General features: G+C 48.5%; 1 protein-coding gene across 2 annotated transcripts in view; it reads right to left on the bottom strand.

The window, feature by feature from the left end:
• Window positions 1-2,776: 2,776 nt before the first annotated feature.
• The window catches only part of FRMD4B (FERM domain containing 4B), a 165,810-nt gene continuing 145,651 nt past the window's right edge, over window positions 2,777-22,935 (bottom strand). Inside the window, exons 14-23 of one of the 2 annotated variants that reach the window (XM_084901718.1) lie at window positions 22,285-22,426; window positions 21,232-21,365; window positions 21,025-21,144; window positions 19,709-19,937; window positions 16,273-16,329; window positions 14,916-15,063; window positions 13,307-13,426; window positions 11,787-12,544; window positions 8,479-8,611; window positions 2,777-4,316 (exon numbers count right to left, since the gene is read on the bottom strand). In XM_084901718.1, coding sequence (XP_084757844.1) covers window positions 4,208-4,316; window positions 8,479-8,611; window positions 11,787-12,544; window positions 13,307-13,426; window positions 14,916-15,063; window positions 16,273-16,329; window positions 19,709-19,937; window positions 21,025-21,144; window positions 21,232-21,365; window positions 22,285-22,426 — 1,950 coding nt within the window. In that variant the 3' untranslated portion in view covers window positions 2,777-4,207. The other variant, XM_084901717.1, reaches the window with a different exon arrangement.

The following is a 22,935-nucleotide window of genomic DNA, read 5'->3' as shown; positions in this document are numbered from 1 at the left end:
ACTATCCAGCGTCCCTTACCAGCTTTCTTTTCAGGAAGTGGAAAGAAATGGAGTATGTGCTGGGGACTCGATGCTGAGGTGTGTGTGTGCACTCTCGTTTAGCCCAGCAAATACCTCTGCGTGATGTGCACTGAGAGGACACTGAGGCCCTGAGGCGGAGGTGAAGAAGTGTGCCGAGTCCGAGTCTGTGTGACCACAGCAGGGCGGCGGGAGGGGTCCACCTGGGACCTGACTTCAAAGCCCACGGCTCAGACACCCATCAGCCCCACAAAGGCTCCTTCCGGTAATTGAAAGGCAGATGCCCTTCCCAGGCTGGGCCTGTCCGTGTCCTTAATGAGAGCTTTCTCACGCTGGCTTCCCATTTGATCTCCTTTTCCATGGAGCCATTTTCCTCTGAACGGGAGGAGAGGACCCATGAAGAGGGTTTTCTGGGAAAGGGTGTCGGTGGGGTTGGGCAGGGTGGGGAGCTGCCCTGCCCTTGGGCCTCTGCAGCAGCCTTGGAGAGCATGTTCCTGAGATGCCTCTGCCCCTCCTCCGCCCTTCGTGCAGAGGTATCAGCCCTATCAGCCGGCCGACTGCTGGCTGGCCCTTCATCCGATGGCCCTTCCAGCCACGGCCGGGCAGAGAGGCCGAACTGCTCAGCCGGGAACCTGACGGCAGCTGCCCTGGCTGCCTGTCCCGGTTGTTTTCACCGGCCAATCTGGTTCCCACTGCCCTTGGTCCGCCCTCTTCCTTCCTCCCCAGGCCAACCCTTTTGTTTGCTTCTTCCCTTTTCATTTTCCCTGGTTTCCAAGAGTGCTTGGTGAGCAATTGCTTTTTATAATGTCATGGGTAATAAAAAGCCTGAGGTTTGGAGTCAGGCGGGCATAGGCGGGCATAGGCGTGGATGTTAGCTTTACACCTCACTGCAAGGCCAGGGGACTGAGGCCGGGGAGCCTTTGATCCTCCCTCCCGAGGCTCTTTTCTGAGACTAGGCCACCTCTCCCTCGTGGGGAGGATGAAATGAAGTGAGGTGGCAGCACGCACCCCATTGTTGGGACTACAGTGAGAGCTCACAGACCGCCCACCCTTCTTTCCTATTCCCTGTTTTTCTTCACTCCCGGTGTAAGCTGTCTTGTTGGTTTTTTGTTGTTGTTGTTTTAGTTTCTAAAACTGACTAAGGTCTCCTCTCTGTAGGGCGCGGGGAAGGGCCCGGGGACGGGCCTGGGAACTTCCTGATGTCACACCGCGCTGAGCAATCAGAAATGGGGCTGCATGCATGTCAGTGTCACTGACCAACCCTCAGTTCTCTCTGGCTTGCTGTGCTCGGGGCACATATGGCCATTGGCGGGAGAAAACAGTTAGATGTTCTTGGTCCACTGGTGAACCCACGTAGCAGTGAGTAATGCGGCCTTGTGGGCTGCCACCCGAGACTCGGCAGTGTCCTAAGTAAGGGTTATCTTGACCTGTGTTTGGACAGAGGCCTTTCTGCCTCTGTAATGGGAGCAAATAGGTCCATCATCTTTAGAGTAATGAGCAAGGAAAGCTGAACGTGGCATGTATTAGCTCAAATTTTCATTAATATACTTTAAAAGTACCGTTTGCTACCCTTACTGCAGAAAAATTGTTACGGAGCAAGGTAGTTTAGAATTTGGAGTTAGGACCTATTTTTTGCTTTCCCCTAATAGCCCTATGATGTTTGGCTGATTACTTGACCTGCCTAATTCTCAGATTCTTTATCTGTAAAATAGAGATAATCCTATATAATAAATCTAATATACAAATCAACCAAATGGTGGAATGACCAGTCACTATGATAGGTACTGACCACCAGGGGGCAGGCGCTCAATGCAGGAGCTGCCCCCTGGTGGTCAGTGTGTTCCCAGGCTCATGGCTGGCGAGTGCAATGGTGTTGGTGAGAGACTCTCCTGCTTTTGCAGCAGTGTTAAAGACCCTCATGGGAAGTCCGCCTGCAAGCTTAGGCTTGCTCCCCAGGGGGACTGGATCTAAGCTGGCAGGTGGACATACCCCAAGGGGTCCCAGACTGTGAGAGGGTTAAGGGACCCCCCACCAGTGCAGGAATGTTGTGCACTGGGCCTCTAGTAGCACTGTATTCCTCATGGAGCTGTTGTGGGGATTAAATGAATATAACACATGAAGCCCTTCAGCAGTGGAAGTCATCATATAGTGGGCCCACTCTGCTTCCGTTTTCACACCATTCTTTTCCCATCTGGGAGCCAAGTTCTACTTGTTCTTGCAAGGTACACTGGCAATTCTGAGTATACCATGTCTTGAACAGGAAACGGTCATTTCTGTGAAAGGCATTTGCTTGGAAATATTAACATCTTCCTGTATTTCATTTCCCACTCCCTCTTTCCATTGTGCAGGACAAAAAATGTCAGGTGAAATGTTTTCTTGAGATTTAAAGCCCTGATTGCTAGTCAGCAAGACTGGGATGAATTACTTGTTATGAGAAAACACCCTCAAGATTAGAAAGCCTAAGCATTCACATCAGTGAGACTGTATTTCATCAATTCTAAAACAAGTTCTTGTAAGACACAGCAGTATTTTATGCATCCTAAGCAAGAAAAAACTACCAGTTCAACTAGAACATGCCATCAATCAAGAGGCACCTTGCTTTCAGGAATGTGAATATAAAAAACTTGCATCTTGAAATCAATAAAGCATGGTAATACTTATGTAACTGACAATCTGCAATCTTGTCCAACACGATTACTTGAAGCAGAGCACCTTAAACTGCTTGTGTGAACTTAAATGGAGGGATGCGGAAACACTGTCAGTAGCACACTTCAGTTTATTGACCTATGTAAAAATAATAGGTCTTAAAAAGTCAGAACAGTAAAAGAATATGCAAAAGGTATTTCTGTTTCTAGAAGGCTATACAAATGCAAAAGGAATGTTATTTTTTGCATGTCTTTTTTTGTTCCAACTCCCCTCCCCCCAAACTTCATTTTTAATGATACAAATGACTAAGGACCAGTTTAACAAATCCACTTTATGTAAATACTACATGCTTTGGAATATAGATAGAAAATGTTCCAAAAAGTTGTTCAGAAACCGCTCTAGTCACAATATGAACAAGAAACCTGTATAAAAGGGGGAAGGAGCACCTGGAAGGAATTCTGAAGCAGAGTAAAGCAGACAAAGGTCTGGAATATGGAAATATCTGTTTAAAAAAACTCAACCACAACTGTAGCTAATTAGTTCTTCCACGGAAAGTATGAGGTAGTTTTAGCCTCATAGTTACATCTACCGCAGCTCGGAGTTTCTGTACTGTTAACGACTAATCTGGTTTGTGTCACTCGGTGACTTAGAACTCCCGTGGAATTCAGGCAATAGCTCACTCTTCTAACAAGTCACCATGTTAAGGCACACAATTCATCTAAAATGATGTGCTTTTTTTTTTTTTTTCCTTTATTTTGTTTTGGGTTCTTTCCGTTATCACCTCAAAATACTTTTTCAAATGCTTGATTATGAACTTTCCATATCAAGCCTGCCATTTCAAATGACAGCCACGCCGGAGCGTGAACAGCCTGAATAACAGCTCCTCACGCCACTGGTGCAGGGAGGAAAAGGGGGGGGGGGGGGGCTGGGACCTGGGTGCCCCCAGCAGGGGGCCAGCTCCCGGGGCTGCCGTCCGGCCCCGGGGGTCACTGCAGGGTGCCACGGGAAGTCTGTGTGGACCCACCGTGTGGTGCTTGTGAAGACCGTCACTCCATCAATCCGAAACACGTGTGCACTCGCTCAGAACTTCATGAAAACGCAGCTCCTCTTCAAGTAATTCTCCAATACTGTCCATTGTTCCTGGGCAGCGTCCTTCCTGCGCTCTCAGCTGCTTCCAGGCAGCCTGGCCGCGGCCCCGGCCATTCACTGGGAACTGTGCTCTGCGAGCCCCCCTCTGCTGCCCTGGGGGGTCCTGGCAGCTTCTCACAGTTGGGGTTTGCCTCCCGCAGCTTCTCTTCCCTCACCGCCTGCTCGCTGGCGGGGAAGGCCGAGCTGCCGGGCCATGGAAGGCGGTGGCCCTGCGATCGCCGGGGAGGCTGGGACGTGGAAGGGCAGGTGTCCGCGGGGCCCTGTGCGGCGGAGGGTGGGGTTCACGTCGGGTCGAGGGGAGTCCTCTCTGCATCCTCGGATGCCAAACAGCCCCGGGAAAGACGCAGGCTTTGCCAAGGCACACAGTGTGAGGTCGCGGGCAGGGTGGCTCCGCTCAGACTAAGGTCCCGGGCTTGGAGTCTTCGTGCCAGAGGAGCCCCTGCTCGGCCGCCTCCAGGCCGCCCGCGGCCGCGCTGTCCAGGGCGCCGGCCTCTGCATACTGCCTGCGGGGGAAACCAGACAGTCACCACGGCGGCTCTGCTCCCACAGGACACGCACACCACTCAGCCCAGTTAGTGCTAAGAGAAGTGTCCACAGCTTGGAGATACGGAGGATGGCTGTCTCCTGCCGTCCACGTGGAGTGTTAGTTCTCTACAAGCACACGTTTGTCTAACTCACACTGACCGCCCACGGGGACCCAGACTGTGCTAAATTCGACGGCAACTGACAGTTACTTGCCTGGAGGAAATGGAAATGACTCCGTCTAGTAGGAGAGAGTACGGTGATGGTTGTACCCCTGTGGACTGCCCACCGGTCTGTGCCTGGCGATTTCTCTCTCAGTGTGCTGAATAGTCTCTTGAATTCTCTTGGAACCAGCTTTACCGTTATGCCAGTTCTCTCAGCAATGAGTTACATCTTTGACACATGTCCATTTCCCACTTATGTGAGGGTCATATTTTAAACTTTTTAAAAGGTATTTTTGATAGCCACATTTTAAGTATTATTCCAATTAAGGGATACACCAGATGCTTTCCTCAGAGATAAAGGAATATATTTAGAGGGAGGCAGCAGCATCTTGGGACATATTTTAGATCCCTAGGGTTTATGGGTCAAGTGTAAATTGGAAACATCATCATATATATAAATTATAGGCATTTTTGGGTGATATATCCACATGAGAGCATCCTATTACACAAACCATTCCAATTAGCAGAACTCATTCTGTAGTAGCAGGTTAGAAGAGGTACGGTAGTTAGTAGATTTCCTTTTATCTGAAATCTCAATGCCTTTTACTAAGGGAAATAAAAAGCCTTTGGAGAAAGAGCTGTGGCTATAAGTACGATGCGAATCCAGGCATTTAGTGGTTTCATATAATCAAGAAACAAAGTCGGGTTTCGGTAACTCCACACGTCAGCCAGAGCAAGCAGGACGCCCGTGATGCGAGAGGCACACGCAGACGGGGCTGTACTTACAGCTGGCTGCCCCTAGCAAGAGAGCACTGACCACTGCTCTCACTTCAGCAGGCACAGCTGCTCTCTGGGACAGAAGCCCTGGGTTTTGCCTAGTGACAGGCAGAGTGAAACAGGGAAGAGGAAGGGAAATGGGAAAAGGGGAGTGAAAGAAAAGTTATTTAAAAACACAATTTGCAGCAGCAGAACCACCTTTGACTATGCTGTATACCCGGCGTAACAAGAGACTAGAACCTTTCTAATTGTGGAAAGTTTACGGCACTGACTATATATATATATATATATATATATATATATATATATACATACACACACACACACACACACAAACACATATATAATATACAATATATATAATGAGAAACTCAATTTCTCTTGTTTTCAATATTACCTTGAAACTCAATTTCTCTTGTTTTAAAAATTATGTTTTCATCAATAATAACATGCAATTTTAGGGCAAAATTTCTAAAGTTTTATGGATGGCTGATATTATACTTGCCTTATTAAATTGAGGAAGCTATATGGTAATTAAAGAAAAATTCTAAATAGACATATGAGTGAAAATAAGCACTCCCATATCCATGGCTGGGAGGATAAACTGGCAAATGTTTCTGAAATGAAAGAGTTTTAAAAATATACTTTTCAATTTAACCCTTTAATTCTACTAATTGGAATAAATCCTAGGGAAGCAATCTGGACAAAGGTTTTGTACAAAGATATTAATAGCAGCATTACTTAAAATAAGAAGGAAGGAAAATCCAACACCATTCAAATTCAAAATGTGGGTAATTTTTAAATAAAGTATGGTGTATTTGTTATTGAAATATTATATTGGTCACATAAAATGAAAATTAAAAAACTTTTAAAGATATGGAAACGTGTTTGTTATATTAAGTGAATAATTGAAATGTAGAATTTCATATACGATTAAAGATGTAAAATTGTATATATGGTACCAGTACAACCATGTTAAAAAAATGGGGGAAATGTGCCAAAATGTTAATAGCTGTTATATCTCTATATGGTGGAATTATGGGTAAACTATTTCTACTTATTTATCTCTATTATTTTCTCAGTTTTCCACAATGAGCTCATATTAAGTGCATGTGCACACACACAATGGGGATCTTAAAATAGTTCTAATTTCCTGCCCATTGTGCCCCTTGGACCTCAGACTGCCCCGTCCAGCCACCGAGCTTGCTGAAGCACATGGTGGCTCCCTAAAAGCAGAGGGTCCCTGAGGACTCAGCACTTCCTGAGTCCAGTGAGAGCTGTGTAAGGGACACTATCAGAACTGCTTATACAGGGATGTTTTATACCATTTCTAATGGGTCAACAAAAGAAGAAAGCAAAAGTAGATAGCCCTGGCCCAGGGCTCAGTTGGTTAGAACATCGTCCCAATCCTCCAAGATTGTGGGTTCGATCCCTGATCAGGGCACATACAAGAATAAACCAATGAATGCACGAAGAAGTGGAACAACAAATCGATGTTTCTTTCTTTATCTCTCTCTCTCTCTCTCTCACTCCCCCTTCCTCTGTCTAAAAATCAATCAATACAAAACTTAAAAAAGTATGTAAACGTGCAAACTATTTGCACATTATTATACAAGATGATTAGAACTGACTTGAAAAAAATCAACACAAATTCTGGGCCAAAACCATTTTAGTTCTTGCTCCTAACTCATTCTCAAGCATTATTTACAGAAATCCAAGCTATGTCATATCCTCTGAAGTATACTTTCATTAAAATTCTATTTTGAGCATAGCCTTTGTTGAGTTGAGACAATTGGACTAATATTTCAAGCCAAGAAAAACTCCTGTTGAATATGGAGAAGAAAAATAAGGCTTTTGGGGATGAATGTGTTCATTTGCTTATTATAACACTAAGAGCTTTAATGAGAAACTAACCTCTTGAAGGTAGGGGGAAGTGGGTGGGGGAGAGATCAACTAATGAACTTGTATGCATACATGCATAATCCATGGACACGAACAGAACAACGGGGTGTTGAAGGCCTGCGGGGCGGGGGTGGGGAACAGGAGCCAGCTAGAAGAGGTTAATGAGGGAAAAGGAGGACCTATGTAATACTTTCAACAATAAAGATTAAAAAAAATTAACTTATCAAATTCACTAGTTTAAAGCCCTTTATAAGTATTGTCTGTGTAAATCTATGCCTGAAGCACCTCTGAATTTTCTAAAAATCCCAGAAAACGTTCTTTTTGGTTCCATGGGTGTGAATAATATTCTATGAGAAATTGACAGGGAGAAATGACCTCTGCAAACTTGACTTCTCTGTAACACGAATAACTGAAAAAGGTGTAATACAGAATTTGCAATCATTTTGACAACCACATTTTGACAAACTGTTCTTATATATTTCCTCTAGATTAGGGGTGTCGAACTCAATCAGAGAAGGGGCCAAAATCTAAAATCCAGCCTAAATCGCGGGCCGAATGGTTTACTGAACAGTCATAAACTGACAATGTCATAAACTGACAGCGGAGTGCAGTGATGACAGCGCGGTGCGGGCCACATTGCAAGGCCTGGCGGGCTGGATTTGGCCCGCGGGCCTTGTGTTTGACACATGTGCTCTAGATGTTTATGAAGAATTATTTTTTACGAATAGGACAGCTGGCTGTGTCTGTTGTTCTTAACAAACACAGGGCCAGACACAAAAAGGCAGCACGTGTCTGGAGTGAAGCTGCCACCTGCTCTTGAGGAATCTTGGATGAACAGGTTTTCCTGCAGCAGATATTTCTCCTGCAAGGTTCCAGAAGAGTCTAAATCCGTAAATCAACTGCACAGTTTCAAGTACTGCAACTAAAAGCAAAGCCTTCAGACACAGAATTTAATGTACGGAACTAAGAACAGGGTCACATTGGAAGGAGCTAGATTAGCTGTCAACAAACTTTCCCTTAAAGGGCCAGGTACTTGGGGCTTTGTTGGCCATACGGTCTGTCGCAACTACTCAGCTCTGCCCTCCTGGTGCAAAAACAGCCATCCATGATATGAATCAAATGAGCATGGCTGTTTTCCAATAAAACTTTATTTATAAAGACAGGTGATGGCTGGTTTTGCCCCAGAGGCTATCCTTTGCCACCCTGCAGCTAGATTACTCAGCCGTCATAAAATGAGTCAGGGTTCCTGGCTCCCTGTGACCTCAGCAGTGACCAGAGTGTCCGAGCTTTGCCTCCTCACCTGCCTGGAGAGGGCAAAGGGCTGTAGAAGCCGCCGTAGCAGGCGGTGTAGGAAGGATGTGCCGGGGCCTCGTACTCAGAAAGCCCGACTGTCATCTGGGTCCGCCAGCTCCCGGAAACGTTCGTAGAAGACACTAGAAATAAAAATGGAAAACAGACAAAATTACTGGAGATGTTTAAAGTGAAGACTGGTTAGGCCATTTACACGTACTTTATCATCAGTTGCGTGCAAAGCAGAGCTCATGAACCCATGTCTGGAAACCACAAAGCCCCTATTCCAGTTCGGTCACTTAGTGGCCGTATGACTGCGGGCAAATAGCTTAGCCTCATTCAGCTCAGGTTCTTCACCTGGAAAGCAGGGACAATAACATAAATAGGCTCTCAAACAGGTAACATCAGGATTAAGGACAGCAGTGCGTCCTGGCACAGAGGAAGCACTCAGTAAATGATAACTATTAATGTGATTAATGGGAATGAGGTCCATGAAAAGACATTCCATTTTTAAAAAACACCAAAAGACGAGCCAGCTCTATGGGGACTCTCACTGGGCTTCATCGGGGTAAGGAGCAGTCGGGGTTCTCTGCCCCTGGAGGGAGCGTTCCCGAGGTGAGCAGGGCCTTACTGCTCCTCAGCCACGGCAGCCGCGGTCACCAGGAGGATCCAGGCCTTTGGGAAAAGATGGACGAGGGGGAGGGAACTAGCATAGGAAGGATTCAGGAAGAATGGGCTCGTCCTCCGGAGGGGCGGCCTGGACAAGCGAGGGCATAACTGGGGAGCAAAGGCCAGCGATGCCTCTCCTCTGGGCATTTGCCATCCTCCCTAAAGCCAGTCCTGCTCCACACCCAGGTGCCCAGCGACCACGGCGCCCGGCTAGTCCCCCGGGACTCAGACAACCAGCGCTGCCCAGGGTCTTCTCCGCGGTCCTCATTTCTGTCCCTGGCAGCCAACCCTCCTCCTCTCTCTCACCCACCAGCACTGGGGCCCATGTGAGACCATCTCCAAACCCCGTTGCCACAGGACTTGACCCGAGGACGTAACACTCTCGCTGGGAGCTTCGGGAACGTTTCACCAGCCTCTGTGGTTAGGTCCATGCTGGGATCCAACTCCCACTCGCCACTTACAGGCCTTGGGGCCCGGGCAGGGCCATTGGCACTCTTAGCCGGACATGCCTTGGCTGTCCAGTCAGGGTGATAAAAATAACACAACCAATCCATGAGGTGGGGTCGTGCACACAGAGTGCTGAGCGCGCTGCATGCTCAGGGTGGGATGACCGTACACGGAGGCTGCCAGTACCGTTAACACCGAGCCACCGAGAGCTCTGAGGTGGCCGGAAGGAACAAAAACCCCCGATAACTTGGCAAAAAATTGGGACCTATCTCTGCATGAGAATGACACACGCCTGTTGTAATGCACTCTGTTAGCTGTAAGACAGAAGCAGGAACGAGGAACATGCCAAAGGATTCTGGGAGCACTGGTTCCATCTCTCAGCCTTAGGAGGCGGAGCCTGTGGCCCGTGGGGCCGGGCCAGCGGGGTCAGCAAGGCTCGCCCCGGGTTCAAATCCTTCTCACCAGCTCCCGACCAGAGCCAGCTGCTCGGGGTGGCGCCGGTGCCGAGTCCCCTCTGCCTGGCCAGCCTCCCCGGCCTCCCCGGCCAGGAGGCACTGCCCAGCCTGCGCCCTGCCGCCGCCCACGCCCGCCGCTCGGTTTTCCCTTGAAGCTCGGTGCCCAGGTTTGGTTTCTGAGAGTTTCTCAGGACGCCCTGAACGTAGGGGAAAAGGGGCGTTTTCTAGATCAGAGCCATAAACAACAAGCAGCAACCACAGGAGCCTTTTCACGTGGTAGCCGTGGTGACAGACGGGAAAGCACTAGCGGAAGTCCAAAGTCCTGCGCAAATAAAAGAACTCAAACCCAAACAGAAATCTCCATGGAGATGCCTCTTGTCAACAAGCTGATAAAACTTCTTCTAACCCTCACCCAAGGACATTTTTCCATTGACTTTTAGGGAGAGTGGAAGAAAGAGGGAAAGACAGAGGGAAACATGGTTGTGAGAGAAAGCACATCGATCAGTTGCCTCCTGCACCAAGGGGCATGCCCTTGACCAGCATCAAACCCAGGACTCGTTGGCCCACAGGCCGTCGCTCTATCCATGGAGCCAGAGCGGCCAGGGCAGCGAGCTGAGGACACTCTTAAGCCTCAGGCTTCTCTGACTAGTGCTCCAGGGTGGGAATCCCTGTGCACACCTCACTAGTCATGCCTGAAGGAGGGGGCAAGGCTCACACCCTCAGGGGTTCACGCTATTCAAAAATCCGTTCATTTCTAAGAAGCTCTAAAATGCTCCATTGTCACATATTCCTCCGCTGCTAACCCAGGTGTGGGCTCACTGAGGCCAGGAGGGGCTCTGGCCGGCTCCTGCCTCCGACGTGCCTGCGGGTTTGCTGAGTTAAACCAGACAGACACTCCCCGTATCCACCGGCTTCTCTACGTGAAGTCCGAGGCACAGCCGGGGTCAGGCCGTGAGTCCACCACAAATGGCAGCAGAGTCCGGGGCTCACGTCAATGATGGGGAACACCCATCAAAAACTGTCTTTGGAAATCCCTTACCATAAAGCGGATTAAATATGATTACTGAATTGAGTTAAGACATGTGAAGTTCTTTGAACAGAGTCAGGAAAAGTGCTTGGTAACTCCAGCTTCTGTCACAATCACGGGAAGCCACACACAGGGACCAGAGCAGCCGCACACACGGGTCAAACTCCCGGCGGAGTTTTTCACATAGCAAACCTCAACGACCCGAACACAGTTAGGAGACGTGACCGCCACTCTAAGGCCCAGGAGAGATAGTCTGTGAAGCCCTAACGCCGGGCGCTCAATCTACAACTTCCTCCAACAACCCACGAGGGCTGTGCCGGCCGCAAAGCTGGCGGGAACTGCTTTCCAGGATCGTTCTTCCTGTGGGTGCGCCCTCCTCCCCTTGCCTCACCTCGGCGCTGGTCTCCTGATCCCGTGGGGTGTAGTTCTGGGTGGGCGGGCAACAGGGGGCAAGTTAAATCCCCATTAAGTGCCTCCTCTATTCTTTTTTCTTATTTAAAAAAAAAAAATACATTTTTACGGATTTCAGAGAGGAATGGAGGAGAGGAAGACAGAAACATCAGCGATGAGAATCACTGATCAGCTGCCTCCTGCAGACCCCACACTGGGGATTGAGCCCGCAACCCGGGCGTGTGCTCTGACCGGGAATCGAACCGTGACCTCCTGGTGCAGAGGTAGATGGTCCACCCCGAACCCCACTGGGCCGTGCCCCTCTCTCACCTGAGGAGTAGGAGGACGCGCGGCTGCCCGGCGAGCAGGGCCCCTGCAGCCCCGCCAGCCCAAGGCAGCGCAGGGCCGCCCGCTCCGAGTCCGAGGGGCCCTGCTCCCTCTGGCCTGAGGCCCGCTGGTACCAGCCGCGCAGGTGCTCGGCCACCAGCGCCTTGTGGATGTGCTTGGTGACGCGTTCCGAGCCCGCGGCCCTGCGGGGCAGCCGCAGGGTGGCGTAGGGGTTGTGGGGCACCCGGTCCACCTCGTCCTCGTGGAAGGCCCTGCCGTAGTCCCGCGGGCGGCCGTGGCCGTGGTGGGCGGAGGCGCGGTAGGAAGGGTTGACGCTGTACTGGCCCTCCGTGTCGTTCTCGTAGACGTAGCCGCTGGCGTAGTACAGGTCGCCCTCGGCGATGTAGTAGGAGGGCTGCTCGGGGCCCGGGCCGTGGACGCCGTTGCGCAGGCCGTCCCTGGGCGCCAGGTTGGGCATGCTGCCCGAGCTGGACGGCGCGGCGCTCTGCCTCCGGGACCGGCGCCGGCCGCGGACGCGGGCGTCCAGGGTGTGGGCGCCGAGGCGGGGGCCGGGCGCGCAGTAGCACTCGGCGCTGGACTGGCTGGTGCAGGAGGAGCCGTCGTCCAGCACCTCGGTGCTGCTGCTGCGCTGGGCCTTGCAGAGCGAGAAGAAGGGCCCGTCGTGGTCCAGCTCCGACAGCAGGTGCGACTGAGACTCCAGGCTGCCGCTGCGCTGGCGGCAGTGCGGGGCGGAGGCGGGCCTGGGGGGACAGGACGCTGGTCAGACAGAGAGGAGGGCTGGGCCGCACCGGGGAAGAGTGCCACGGGGAGGATCTCAGAGCCACACACTGCACGGCTCGCATGGCTTCTAAGGCCAACCGTGCACCAGGACCCAGTTCACAGCCCTGGTCACAATGAGACAAGAGCCGGGTTCTGTCAAGTGTGTCAGCCACGGCCTTTCTTGAGAAGCAGGAAGATAAACTGAGGACACAAGCCTGCATCAGAGCCGAACCCCCAGCCTCTGGCAGGCCCATCCTCCACACGATGGGCCAAACAGGCTCAGGGCCTGGGCGTCAGGCTCTGCCCCTCCCCGGCTGGGTGAGCCTGGCCTGTGTCCCACCCTCTGACCCTCACGCCCTCCCCTGCAGAAGGAGGTCAGAAGCAGTGCCCGGTGTCTACACTCAGGCTCGCTGCGGGGACTAAATAATGCAGCGCATGCAAAAGAGTTAGCGCAGCTTTCAGCGGACACTTCAAAATGCAGCTGCTGTCACTCTCCATCCTCACCAGTGCACGGCAAATGGCAATATCTGGTGGGAAAGGTGAAGGTGCAAAACATTACAATATTGCCTTGAACATGATACAAGTTCTTTGCCAACAAATGTGAAACTGTGAGTAGAAATGTAGATCCATCCAATAGAGACCTGCTGCCCAAAGTCCCTTACTGATTACAAAACACAACAAAGAGAAACAAAACCGTAAAGCAAAGCGTAACACAGCCCACAGGGCCGAGGGGGCGCTCTTACTCCAAGTGGCTGCTGCTGTAGGCATTGCGGGTGAGGACCGGGGTGCTGGGCGTGCTCCGCCCGCCGGGGGGCCGCCTCTCCGGGGTCTTGTACGGGCTGCTGTGTGTCGACAGCATTTCTCTGTGACGGGAAGAAGAATTCAGAACCACATAAACAACGCTGCAATGAGCACCCTCTATTTACAGGGAAAATTCCAGTAAGTGGGTCAAAGAGCAAACTCATTTTAAGCTCCTGGGGATGTAAGCATAATTTTTAAGATAATGATTGTTAGTGATAGTTCTTCCTCGTGCTGAAACAGCTTTGTTTGCCCCGCCGTGAGCAATGCCGGCCCAGAGGATTCTCTTCAGCGAAGGGAATGTGCTATCTGTGCTGTCCTCTCCTACACCACAGCTGCCCGGGCTGCTAGCCCTGGACAGGGCTGGTGTAACCGAGGAACTAAATTTTAAATTTTATTTACTCTTAATTATGTTGGTTAGCAGAGCTCCAGACACTTGGATCTCTACTGTGGAAGGCACGTTTTTAAACGCCAATCCACAAACGGGGACTCATATGTGGCAAAGGTTTTCATGGAACTTTGACAGTTCAGAAACATAACCTTGTACTGGTTTTACTTCCATGAGTAAAAAATTATTTAATCCAAATAATCTCTTTGTTTGAAGACTCGTTTCCATCTTCCCTGAGATGAGTTTTAGCGTACTGATTAAAGTCACATTGCAGGCTTCAGAGCAGCTGCTTAGGTTAAATCCTAATTCTGACACCTATTGGGCGACAAACCCAACAAGTTATTCACGCGTCCTGGTCCGAGGGGCACTGCTCTGTAAATGGCAGTGCTAGCAGCAGTACTGTCAGGATTGCCATGAGGATTACACTCATTAACATACATTAAAGCACTCTGAACAGTGTCTGAACAGCATATAGTAAGTCCTCAATAAATGTTAACTTCATCTCATTACTGTTGTGATGATGATGATGATGATAATGATGGTGGTGGTGGTGGAGGATATATATTTTTGACATTTATGTGTCTTTCCTCCCTGAAATCATGGGGTTGTCTCAACATTCTGATTAGGCAAAGCAAACAGTTGGCATCCTATCTTGGGTCCTATTTAAAAATTAGTATTGATCCATGTAGCCACATTTTGGGAATCACTGGTCTGTCATCTTTTTAAAATCTGGTGTTATTACTCTGATGATTTTTACCTGAGACACTTGAGAAGAAATGTGTATTATCTATTTTATAGATTCTAACGAATTGAAGTCCCATTTTCATTTGAAAGATCATGTCAGTCTCATTTCTTGGTTGGGTGTAATGATATTTAATGACAATTTCCTGACAGCATGGTTATAAAACTGAACTTTACCCAAATCCAGATTATAATTAATGTCCTTGAAATTTAATATAAACCTTTAAATATAAGAAATAGCCAAACCTTTTCTAAAAGCACTCTTCTACTTGTGTCACCACAAATCACTGGGCTAGTTTCTATGTTTCGACCTTAAAAATAACTCTTAGGAAAGAATGAGGAGAATGAGACAAAGTGGGCAGGCCATTTTGGAGAAAAGACCCTCAGGCCGCGAGCATCTGCCCTCCTGCTGGCGTGGCACTCACCTGGCCTGCCTGGCATCCACCAGCTGGTCACCGATGGACGACTTTCTGAAGTGGATTCGCTCAATACCCAGAGACTTGGGGGGGAGAATTCTTGGAGAATGAGGCACTGAACTTGACCTCTGTCCAGCAAGGGTGAAGGTGTCATTGGCTGTAAGAAGAAAATGAATGGATGAATAAGCAGGGAAGCAAATAAGTGAACAAATACTGCACCAACAGCCCAGGAAAGAAATGAGAAGGTCTGGTGAGCAAAGTGTTCCTCCTATGGTGATGATTTCAGAAGCACATGACTTCCAGGAAATTTATTTTTATATTTTATACACGGCAGAGAAGAAATGACTGAACACTCTGCGGGGCCTGATCCAGCATTGCCAATTCAATAAGGACTTAGGTAGAATGGTGATACTATAGGTTTTCGAAGGTTATATCACAGAAAACCCCCGTGTGCAAAGGGCCAAGGGGAGGTTGTTCAACTCTCCCTTTGAAGCTCTTGAGCCTCTTTGGCTGCTGAAGGCACGTTCTGTCATTGGAGGTGATGCAACTGGTCTATGCTGAGAGACGGGAGCCTGGTCTCCCACTAAGCTCTGTATTTGAAAGAGGAATGGCAAGTCTGACCAAGGCTCAGCTCAAAGGAAGATTCTGGAATGGCACCACTTCACACACTATAAACCTGGGGGAGGTAAGGCAGTGGGGGGCAAGGGCTCCCCCAAATCGCTTAAATCCCATCAGATAGTGTGCCGTCCTCTGCTGAAGCACAAGGGGTTACAAGAAACACGGTGCCACCTGACACGAAGCCCAGCCCATCAGGAAACATGTTGAATAAACACAACATTGTGCTGTGACACAACCCAACACACAGAGACATCTCTGCTCCTATGAGACCGATACAGGGACGTGTGGCCCAACTTCCAATATGTGTATTTCTTCCTCAGGTAAGTAACCGACGCCCAGTTATCCAGAACAGTGATAACCACGGTCTAACTGAAATGCCCTGGTTTGATTGGACTCCAAATGCATAAATGTCACCGTGGGAAAAGCTGGTGAAGGTCTCCATATTACTTATGTGGATGCACAGTTACTTCAGCGAGAAGTTAAAGAAGAGCCTGCAGAGCCTCACACGCCCTCAGGGAGAGCCTGGCTTCCTCAGGTATGTGGTTGCCAAAGCCACGTGACTGGCTGTCCTGCGACGTGATGCCAACTTGTGCAGGTCATTGTAACCCCCCTCCAGTCCTCCTGCGCACATGCAGTGAGCTCACTCTGCTGCTCTCTGAAGAGTAATAAGCAGGCTTCTGTTAACTAAAAAGTTATCTTCTCATTTCAGAATAGCTAGTATTTTAAACAAGCAAGGGGAGCTACTTACGATCATCTCCGGTGGTAGTGTCGGACAAGGAGCTGCTTTCTGAGGGGATTATGTCTTCTGTGGATAACAATGACCGCCGTTAGTGTGACTGCACATTTATACACCGACCGGGAGCTTGATTTAACAAAGCAGTTCCTAAGGAGTGCGCTCAGGTAGGCAAATATAACGCAGTGCGTTATGAACAGTTACCCATTTACCACTGAAGATGTAAACACCTCACACGCTGCTTAACTATTACTTGTATTATTTCTTAAAATGAAACAGACTTCAAGGGAATTTTGTTTTTCAACTAGTTGTCATCCAGCTTCTACACGGATGAGAATTTTACCCTTCACACCGAATGTCTGCAGCCCACACACTGGAAAGGAGAACCATGCCATCCATGTCATAGATGCTAAATGCTATGGAACATACACCTGAACGCTCATCTGAGAACATGCTGTTAGTTTAACCTGTTTTTAGACCCTCTCCTGAAGAATGGGGCCGTTTCTTAATCGAGCTGGACTCCTGGTGGTGCCTTTGCTTTCCAAGCAGGCCAGGGTCTCTGAGCGGGGAATTCTTGTTGGGGAGTTTGTCCCTGGCTTCAGGATCTCCAGTCTCCACCCAGTGGGCACCCACAGCACCCACCCTCAGTGTTGACAATCAAAAAAAATGTTCCGGATATTGCCAAATGTTCCCTGGGGCCCAGCACTGTCCCTGGTTGAGAATCGCTGAATTAGGCAGACCTGGGTTCAAATCTTGGTAATTAATCTCTCTGAGTGTCATTTGGCTCAATTTAGAAACGGGATGAGAACAGCGCCCAGTGCACATTAAATGGAATGATGGATGGAAAGCCTGGAGCCCAGCCCTGGGCACAGGGTGAACGCTCACCACCCTAGCAGCACTTACCCCTGCGGCTGCCCAGAGGCAGCGTCCTGGGGAGAGAACTCTGGGGGTTGGACACGCCCTATGCTCTCAGTGTGAGTGGTGCCCATCAGTGCTAAGAAATGGATGAGCAAAAAGAGGCGCCTCAGAGGACTTGGTCTGCGCTGGCAAGCCACTCCTGCCCAGGGTCAGGCTCTGGTAAGATTACAGGCAAACGCGACACCTTGGTGTCGGCCCCAAAGCCTTATGCAGGAGCCTCCCCATCCAATCTCAAATGTTAATCTCTCTCAGAGCCAGGAGGGCTCTCTCTTAATTGGACACATAATAGAGCCAGGAGGCAAGGAGCCAGCAGAGGCAGCTGTCAGACACACGTAAAAGAATCTGCCCAGTGTCAGTGCTCAACCACTGGCACCAGCTGCTGGCCAAGCGTCAGGCGCTGCTGAGAACACTTGAATCCTGCACGACCTGCGAGGAGCGGCCACAGCAAATGGCGCCGAGAGTCAAGTGCAGGGAGCAGCCTTCTCTGTGAGCACGGAACACCCCCATCCCCACCCCACCCCCAGGGCCAGCTGGTGTGCAGCACAGCCACCTCATTCTCCAGCTGGAGCCGCTGACACGTGGTGCTGAGGGCTGTGCCTTCACATTCCAAAACGACTGGCCCTAAGCCTGAGGACCCCCTCCTTTTAAATATACTTTATTGATTTTTTACAGAGAGGGATAGAGTGTTGAAAACATCGATGAGAGAGAAACATCGATCAGCTGCCTCGTGCACGCTTCCTACTAGGGATGTGCCTGCAACCAAGGAACATGTCCTTGATTGGAATTGAACCTGGAACCCATCAGTCTACAGGCTGACGCTCTATCCACTGAGCCAAACCAGTTAGGGCAGCCTGAGAACTCTTTTAACCTAGTGACCATGATTTGTCAAATCTAAGCTGTATAATTATTTTATGTCCCATTAAAATAAGAAAAAGTTACTATTGATCATAACTGTAATACTGTCTAGGATAAGAATTATCCCAATTTCACAGATGATTAAATGTGAAAAACAATTCTTGGAATCAAAGAAATATAATCAAGTTTCAACCAATGATCAAGGCTAAAAACCATGCTGATAAACATGTAGGGCTGACTGGACTTGAGATCTACCTAAATGAGATTTTTCAATTTACTGTTTTTCTGAAGATGAAAGTTTTAGATATATAATGTTGAGAATTTCAAAAATACAGAAGAGTGCTAAAAAGAAAATTAAGTTACTTAAAATTCCACAACTATTGGTATTTTAAAATATTTCACAGCAAGTCTTTGTGTGAACATCTCTACTAATAAAAGCCAAGGTGGTCCTTGCACCCAAGTGCACGACGTTGTCACAATGGCTGACACAAGATGGCCACGTGCACAGTGGAGGCAGGGCCTGGCAGTCACTCTGCATGGGGAGGCCCGGGGGTCCCGTGGCTCTGTGAAGCACGGAGGTGACCAGTACTGGCGTCTCCGCTGCCTCGTGTGGAGGAGGTGGGTCACAGCAGGGGAGAGCAGGGGAAGGTGAGCAGGCTGGGGGCGATAGGGTCAGCAGAAGAGCAACTGGGCATCAATCAGGCCAGCAGGGGAATGGTTAGGGGGCGATCAGGCAGGCAGACAGGCGAGCGGTTAGGAGCCAGAGGTCCCGGACTGTGAGAGAGATGTCTGTCGGTTTAGGCCCACAGGGATTGGGCCTAAACCGGCAGTCGGACATCCCCTGAGGGTCCCAGATTGGAGAGGTGCAGGCTAGGCTGAGGGACACCCCCCATGCACGAATTTCATGCACCAGGCCTCTAGTCGATATATATAAAAAGCCAATGACTGGAACACCATAATGACCAGTTGCTGTGATGCCCACTGTGGCCAGTGAACCAGTCCAATGGAGGGTGGGGCTGGCCAGCCAACCTCCCACGGCCCCTCCTCCTGACAGGCCTGGCCCTGATCAGCCAATTGGGGCTGGGCCAGTCAGAGCCCACCTGTGTACGAATTCATGCACTGGGCCTCTGGTAATTATGTAATGTTGGGAGTATGCTGCAGTGACAATTTTGTGCTTCTCTTTCTGCACTTCCTGTTATAGTATGAACATTTACCCATATCTTCAAGTATCCTCCATAATGACATTAATTGTGAGAACTCTTTCCTAGCCACATAAGTTGGATAGGTCCTTAAAAAACTGTACGGTCTGCGGCCTTAAAACCTTTGGGAAACTACTGAGTAGACCCAGCACTCTTACTCCTCTGAGTTGTCAAATGTGTTTCTTGCAATGACACCAGCTCAGTTAAAGGTGAATCTGTCTTACTGCAAACTAATATTGTAGTGAAAGCTCTTTCATCCCGAAAATGAAAGTAACATAATAATATAGTGTTATTACAACAGTGAGAATGTCACTGAAAACCAGGTTTACTTACTTGTAAGGCTGGAATTCCAAACCATTTTTATCCCAGCAAAGTTACTTTTATTCCTGTTTTTTCTTTCTCTCACAATGAACTGATTTGGAATGCTACATGCCATCAAGAGGGCGATGGGACAGAAAAACCTGACTGTTACTGCTCACCTGGTAAGGTGCTTGTCCCTTTCTGGGTGGGCTTCTTCCCACACCGGATGCGGTATTCATTTATTGCGTTTTCAATCTCCTGGAGCTTTCTCACTGCATCCGTGTAATCTTGCTTTCGTTTTTTCTTCACGGTTTTACACAGGTCTGGCTCATTGGCAAGCTTCTTTGCAGCTTCCACCAGCTTCTGCTGTATTAGGAAGTTGCTCTCCAGCTCTTGCAAAGCAGGGTCCTGCATTTACACAACGATGCTGTTTTATTTCTGTGGACACTCGCTCACTCTCACACGTCTGGCACTGAGTCAGACTTTTCGTGCATTCTCCAACCAGATGCTCTCTGGGCGTAAAATCTCCCCGTTTACTGCACAGGCGGCCTCAAACCTTCCTTATCCATTTACATCGACTTCTCACCCTCTTTCCCTCCCAAAGGAGGGAACGGCCTTTCATTCATTCAGTTGGTGGGTAAAGGTCATATTTTTCAAGAAGGGACTCTTAACCCAAGAGTCAGAGATGCAGAACGTTGTTTTCACAGGCACAGCTTTACAGACGTAAATTTGGGTTTGATTCCTTTCTTTGGTGGCTCCTGGCTGTATGACGCCAGGCACACTGCTTAATTTTTTAATGATTCAGTTTGTTTTTATTCTAAAATGAAAGGAACATCTACCTCACACAAGTATATGTGCATTCCTTGTGCAGAGCTGGGTATACAGTGAGCACTCAATACACAGCAAAGCTCACTCTATAATTGATAGAAACTGCTATCATTTTCTAAAGTCAAGATGGGTAGATGTCTATAAGAAACAGGAGTGAGGCCACATGAAAACATGCGATGAGAAAGCACACTCCATATGGCTGACAAATCTGTGGACTGTGCTAAGCTGTGTGCTGGACACGTGCCACCTCACTGAATCCTCTTTGCCTCCCCTGGAGGGAAAGCAATCACTGCACCCCCATTTTGTAGATGAGAAAACCGAGACCTGAGAATTAAGACTTCAAGGAGGGAAAAGTATCTGCCAAAGGCCGCTGCTTGGTTTTAAGTGGGAGAGTCAACGTCAGCGTTCTTAATTCTTATGTTTCTCAGTTTGTGAACATTCGGGGTCTGATGAGGGCGCTCTGTGTTTGGAGGAGTAATAACAATTTTAACCGAGCTATGCATAAAAGAAGGAACTCAATTTGGTCTATATTGTCACTGTCAACTGGTGAGATAAAAACGCACAGCAGTGACCCGAAACCAAAGGCCGAGTGGACCGCACTCAGCAGACAGCTGCTCCGTCTCTGTTCCCAGAATCCCGGGGGGACAGCGGGGGCCGGGGCTCATACCTCCTCACTGGGGAGCAAGTTGTCATCCAATTTGAACGCGGTGCCCACACGCCTTCGGACCTGAGGCGGTTTCTCACCGATGCCCAGCGGGTACTCCTTTGGCATTTTGCCCGTGAGCTCCTGTGGAAGAGAACAGAGTCGACAGGACGATGGGCATGGGCCAGAGCCACAAATACCACCTGAGGGCCCCCGAACAGAAGGACTCACAGCCTCCCGCAGACAGATCTGCTTCAGCTCCTCGACTTTCTTCAGGAGCTTCTCCTGCAGCAGCTTTTCCTTCTTCTTCAGTTCCAGGATCTTCTCTCTCTTCTGTTCCTCACTCACTTCCGAGTCTTGAGAACCTGGGGGAATTGGAAGCGGGGGATGGGAAGGTTTATCCAAGGGATGTTTCCTTCCTTTGTAAAGGACAAAGGATTTTTAAGCCAAACCTGCTATTAGACAGTTTATTTCTTTTCTCCCTGTTGGTGAACATAATAAAAGGAAACTGGAGAACATTTCTCATGCTCCTAGGCATCCACGGGAGCCTGGCAGTGAAAGGTGCCTTTCCCCGTTTTGGCTCAGTCATTTCCGGAGCAGTAATAAAATGCTTACTGTCTCAGCCACACCCAGCGACAAAAGTAACTTTTCCGAGCCAGTGAGATGTTCCTTGAGTCAGTGACTTAGAATGCTCTTTTAGAAAGCAAGCGAGCGAGGCAAAGGAATATTCTGTGCTCCAGATGCACAAGTTGACAGTGAGATTTTAGTGGGAAGATGCATTTTAGTGAATACTTAGTGATAAAAGGTTCCAGGATTTCTTGGGAGGAATAAGAAGCTGATGGAATTTATCGGGAGAAAATGTCCTTTCAAGCCGCCCTTAGGCACTCAGTGTCTCTGCAACTGGTGTTAGTTATGCAACCTGACTATAATTTAATTTTATACTTTCTGAAACCAGTTTAAAAAATTTTTTTAAACTGTTACTTACACAGCTCTTCCACCAAAGACATCAAATTCAAGGGCAGGATAGGGCTGCAAAGTGTGTAGTTTACGCCTTTTTTGACACCACATTCACTAGTTTCCAAAAGTGAATGGGCAACACAAAGGCTACCAGTTTAAAATTTTTATTAAAAATAAAACTTCTGCATACTGTAATTTTGATATGCTTATTTGTTCCCAAAATAATGGGTTAGAAGATGCATTTAAAAGTGGTTTACAACAACAAAACAACAACAAAAGTGAAATAAACTAAAGATTGCCTGCACCCTCTCTAACCCCAGCGGATACCTGAGGAGATTAAGCTGCCATTGCTGGCCATAATGAACTGGCTTTTGGCCTCCAGAGTGACCAGTTTGGAGGTCCTCGGGGTTCCCGTCTCCGTCAAATCCATCGCGATATCGTCTAAGCTTCTGGCTGAAGGAATTTTTGCCTAAAAAGTATACAGCATTGTGATGAAATTCACTCAATTAAGCCTCTTCCAAATGAATGATTAAATTGCTATAAAATAAAAATGTCAACATGGAGGACAATTTAGAATTTTTATACATATACCAAAATGACACTCTTCCGAAAAAACAAGACTTAGGCTTTGTAGCTAAGACATATTAATAAGGATGCATGATTCTTTGTTGTGGTATAGTTCAATCATTAACTTTAAAACATTACCAGTATACACTACACACAATTTTTTTAAATCCTCACCCAAAGATACATTTTTATTGATGTTTTAAAAAAATATTTTTATTGATTTCAGAGAGGAAGGGAGATGGAGAGAGAGATAGAAACATCAATGAAGAGAGAGAGTCAGTGATCAGCTGCCTCCTGCATGCCCACCATGGGGATTGAGCCTGCAACCCGGGCTTGTATCCTTGACTGGAATTGAACCCGAGACCCGTTAGTCCATAGGCTGACGCTCTATTCACTGAGCCAAACCAGCTA

Source organism: Pipistrellus hanaki (genome assembly GCF_964339955.1).
Source record: "Pipistrellus hanaki genome assembly, chromosome: 13".
In the NCBI taxonomy this organism is placed as follows: domain Eukaryota; kingdom Metazoa; phylum Chordata; class Mammalia; order Chiroptera; family Vespertilionidae; genus Pipistrellus; species Pipistrellus hanaki.
This window is presented reverse-complemented; position numbering and strand designations above follow the sequence as displayed.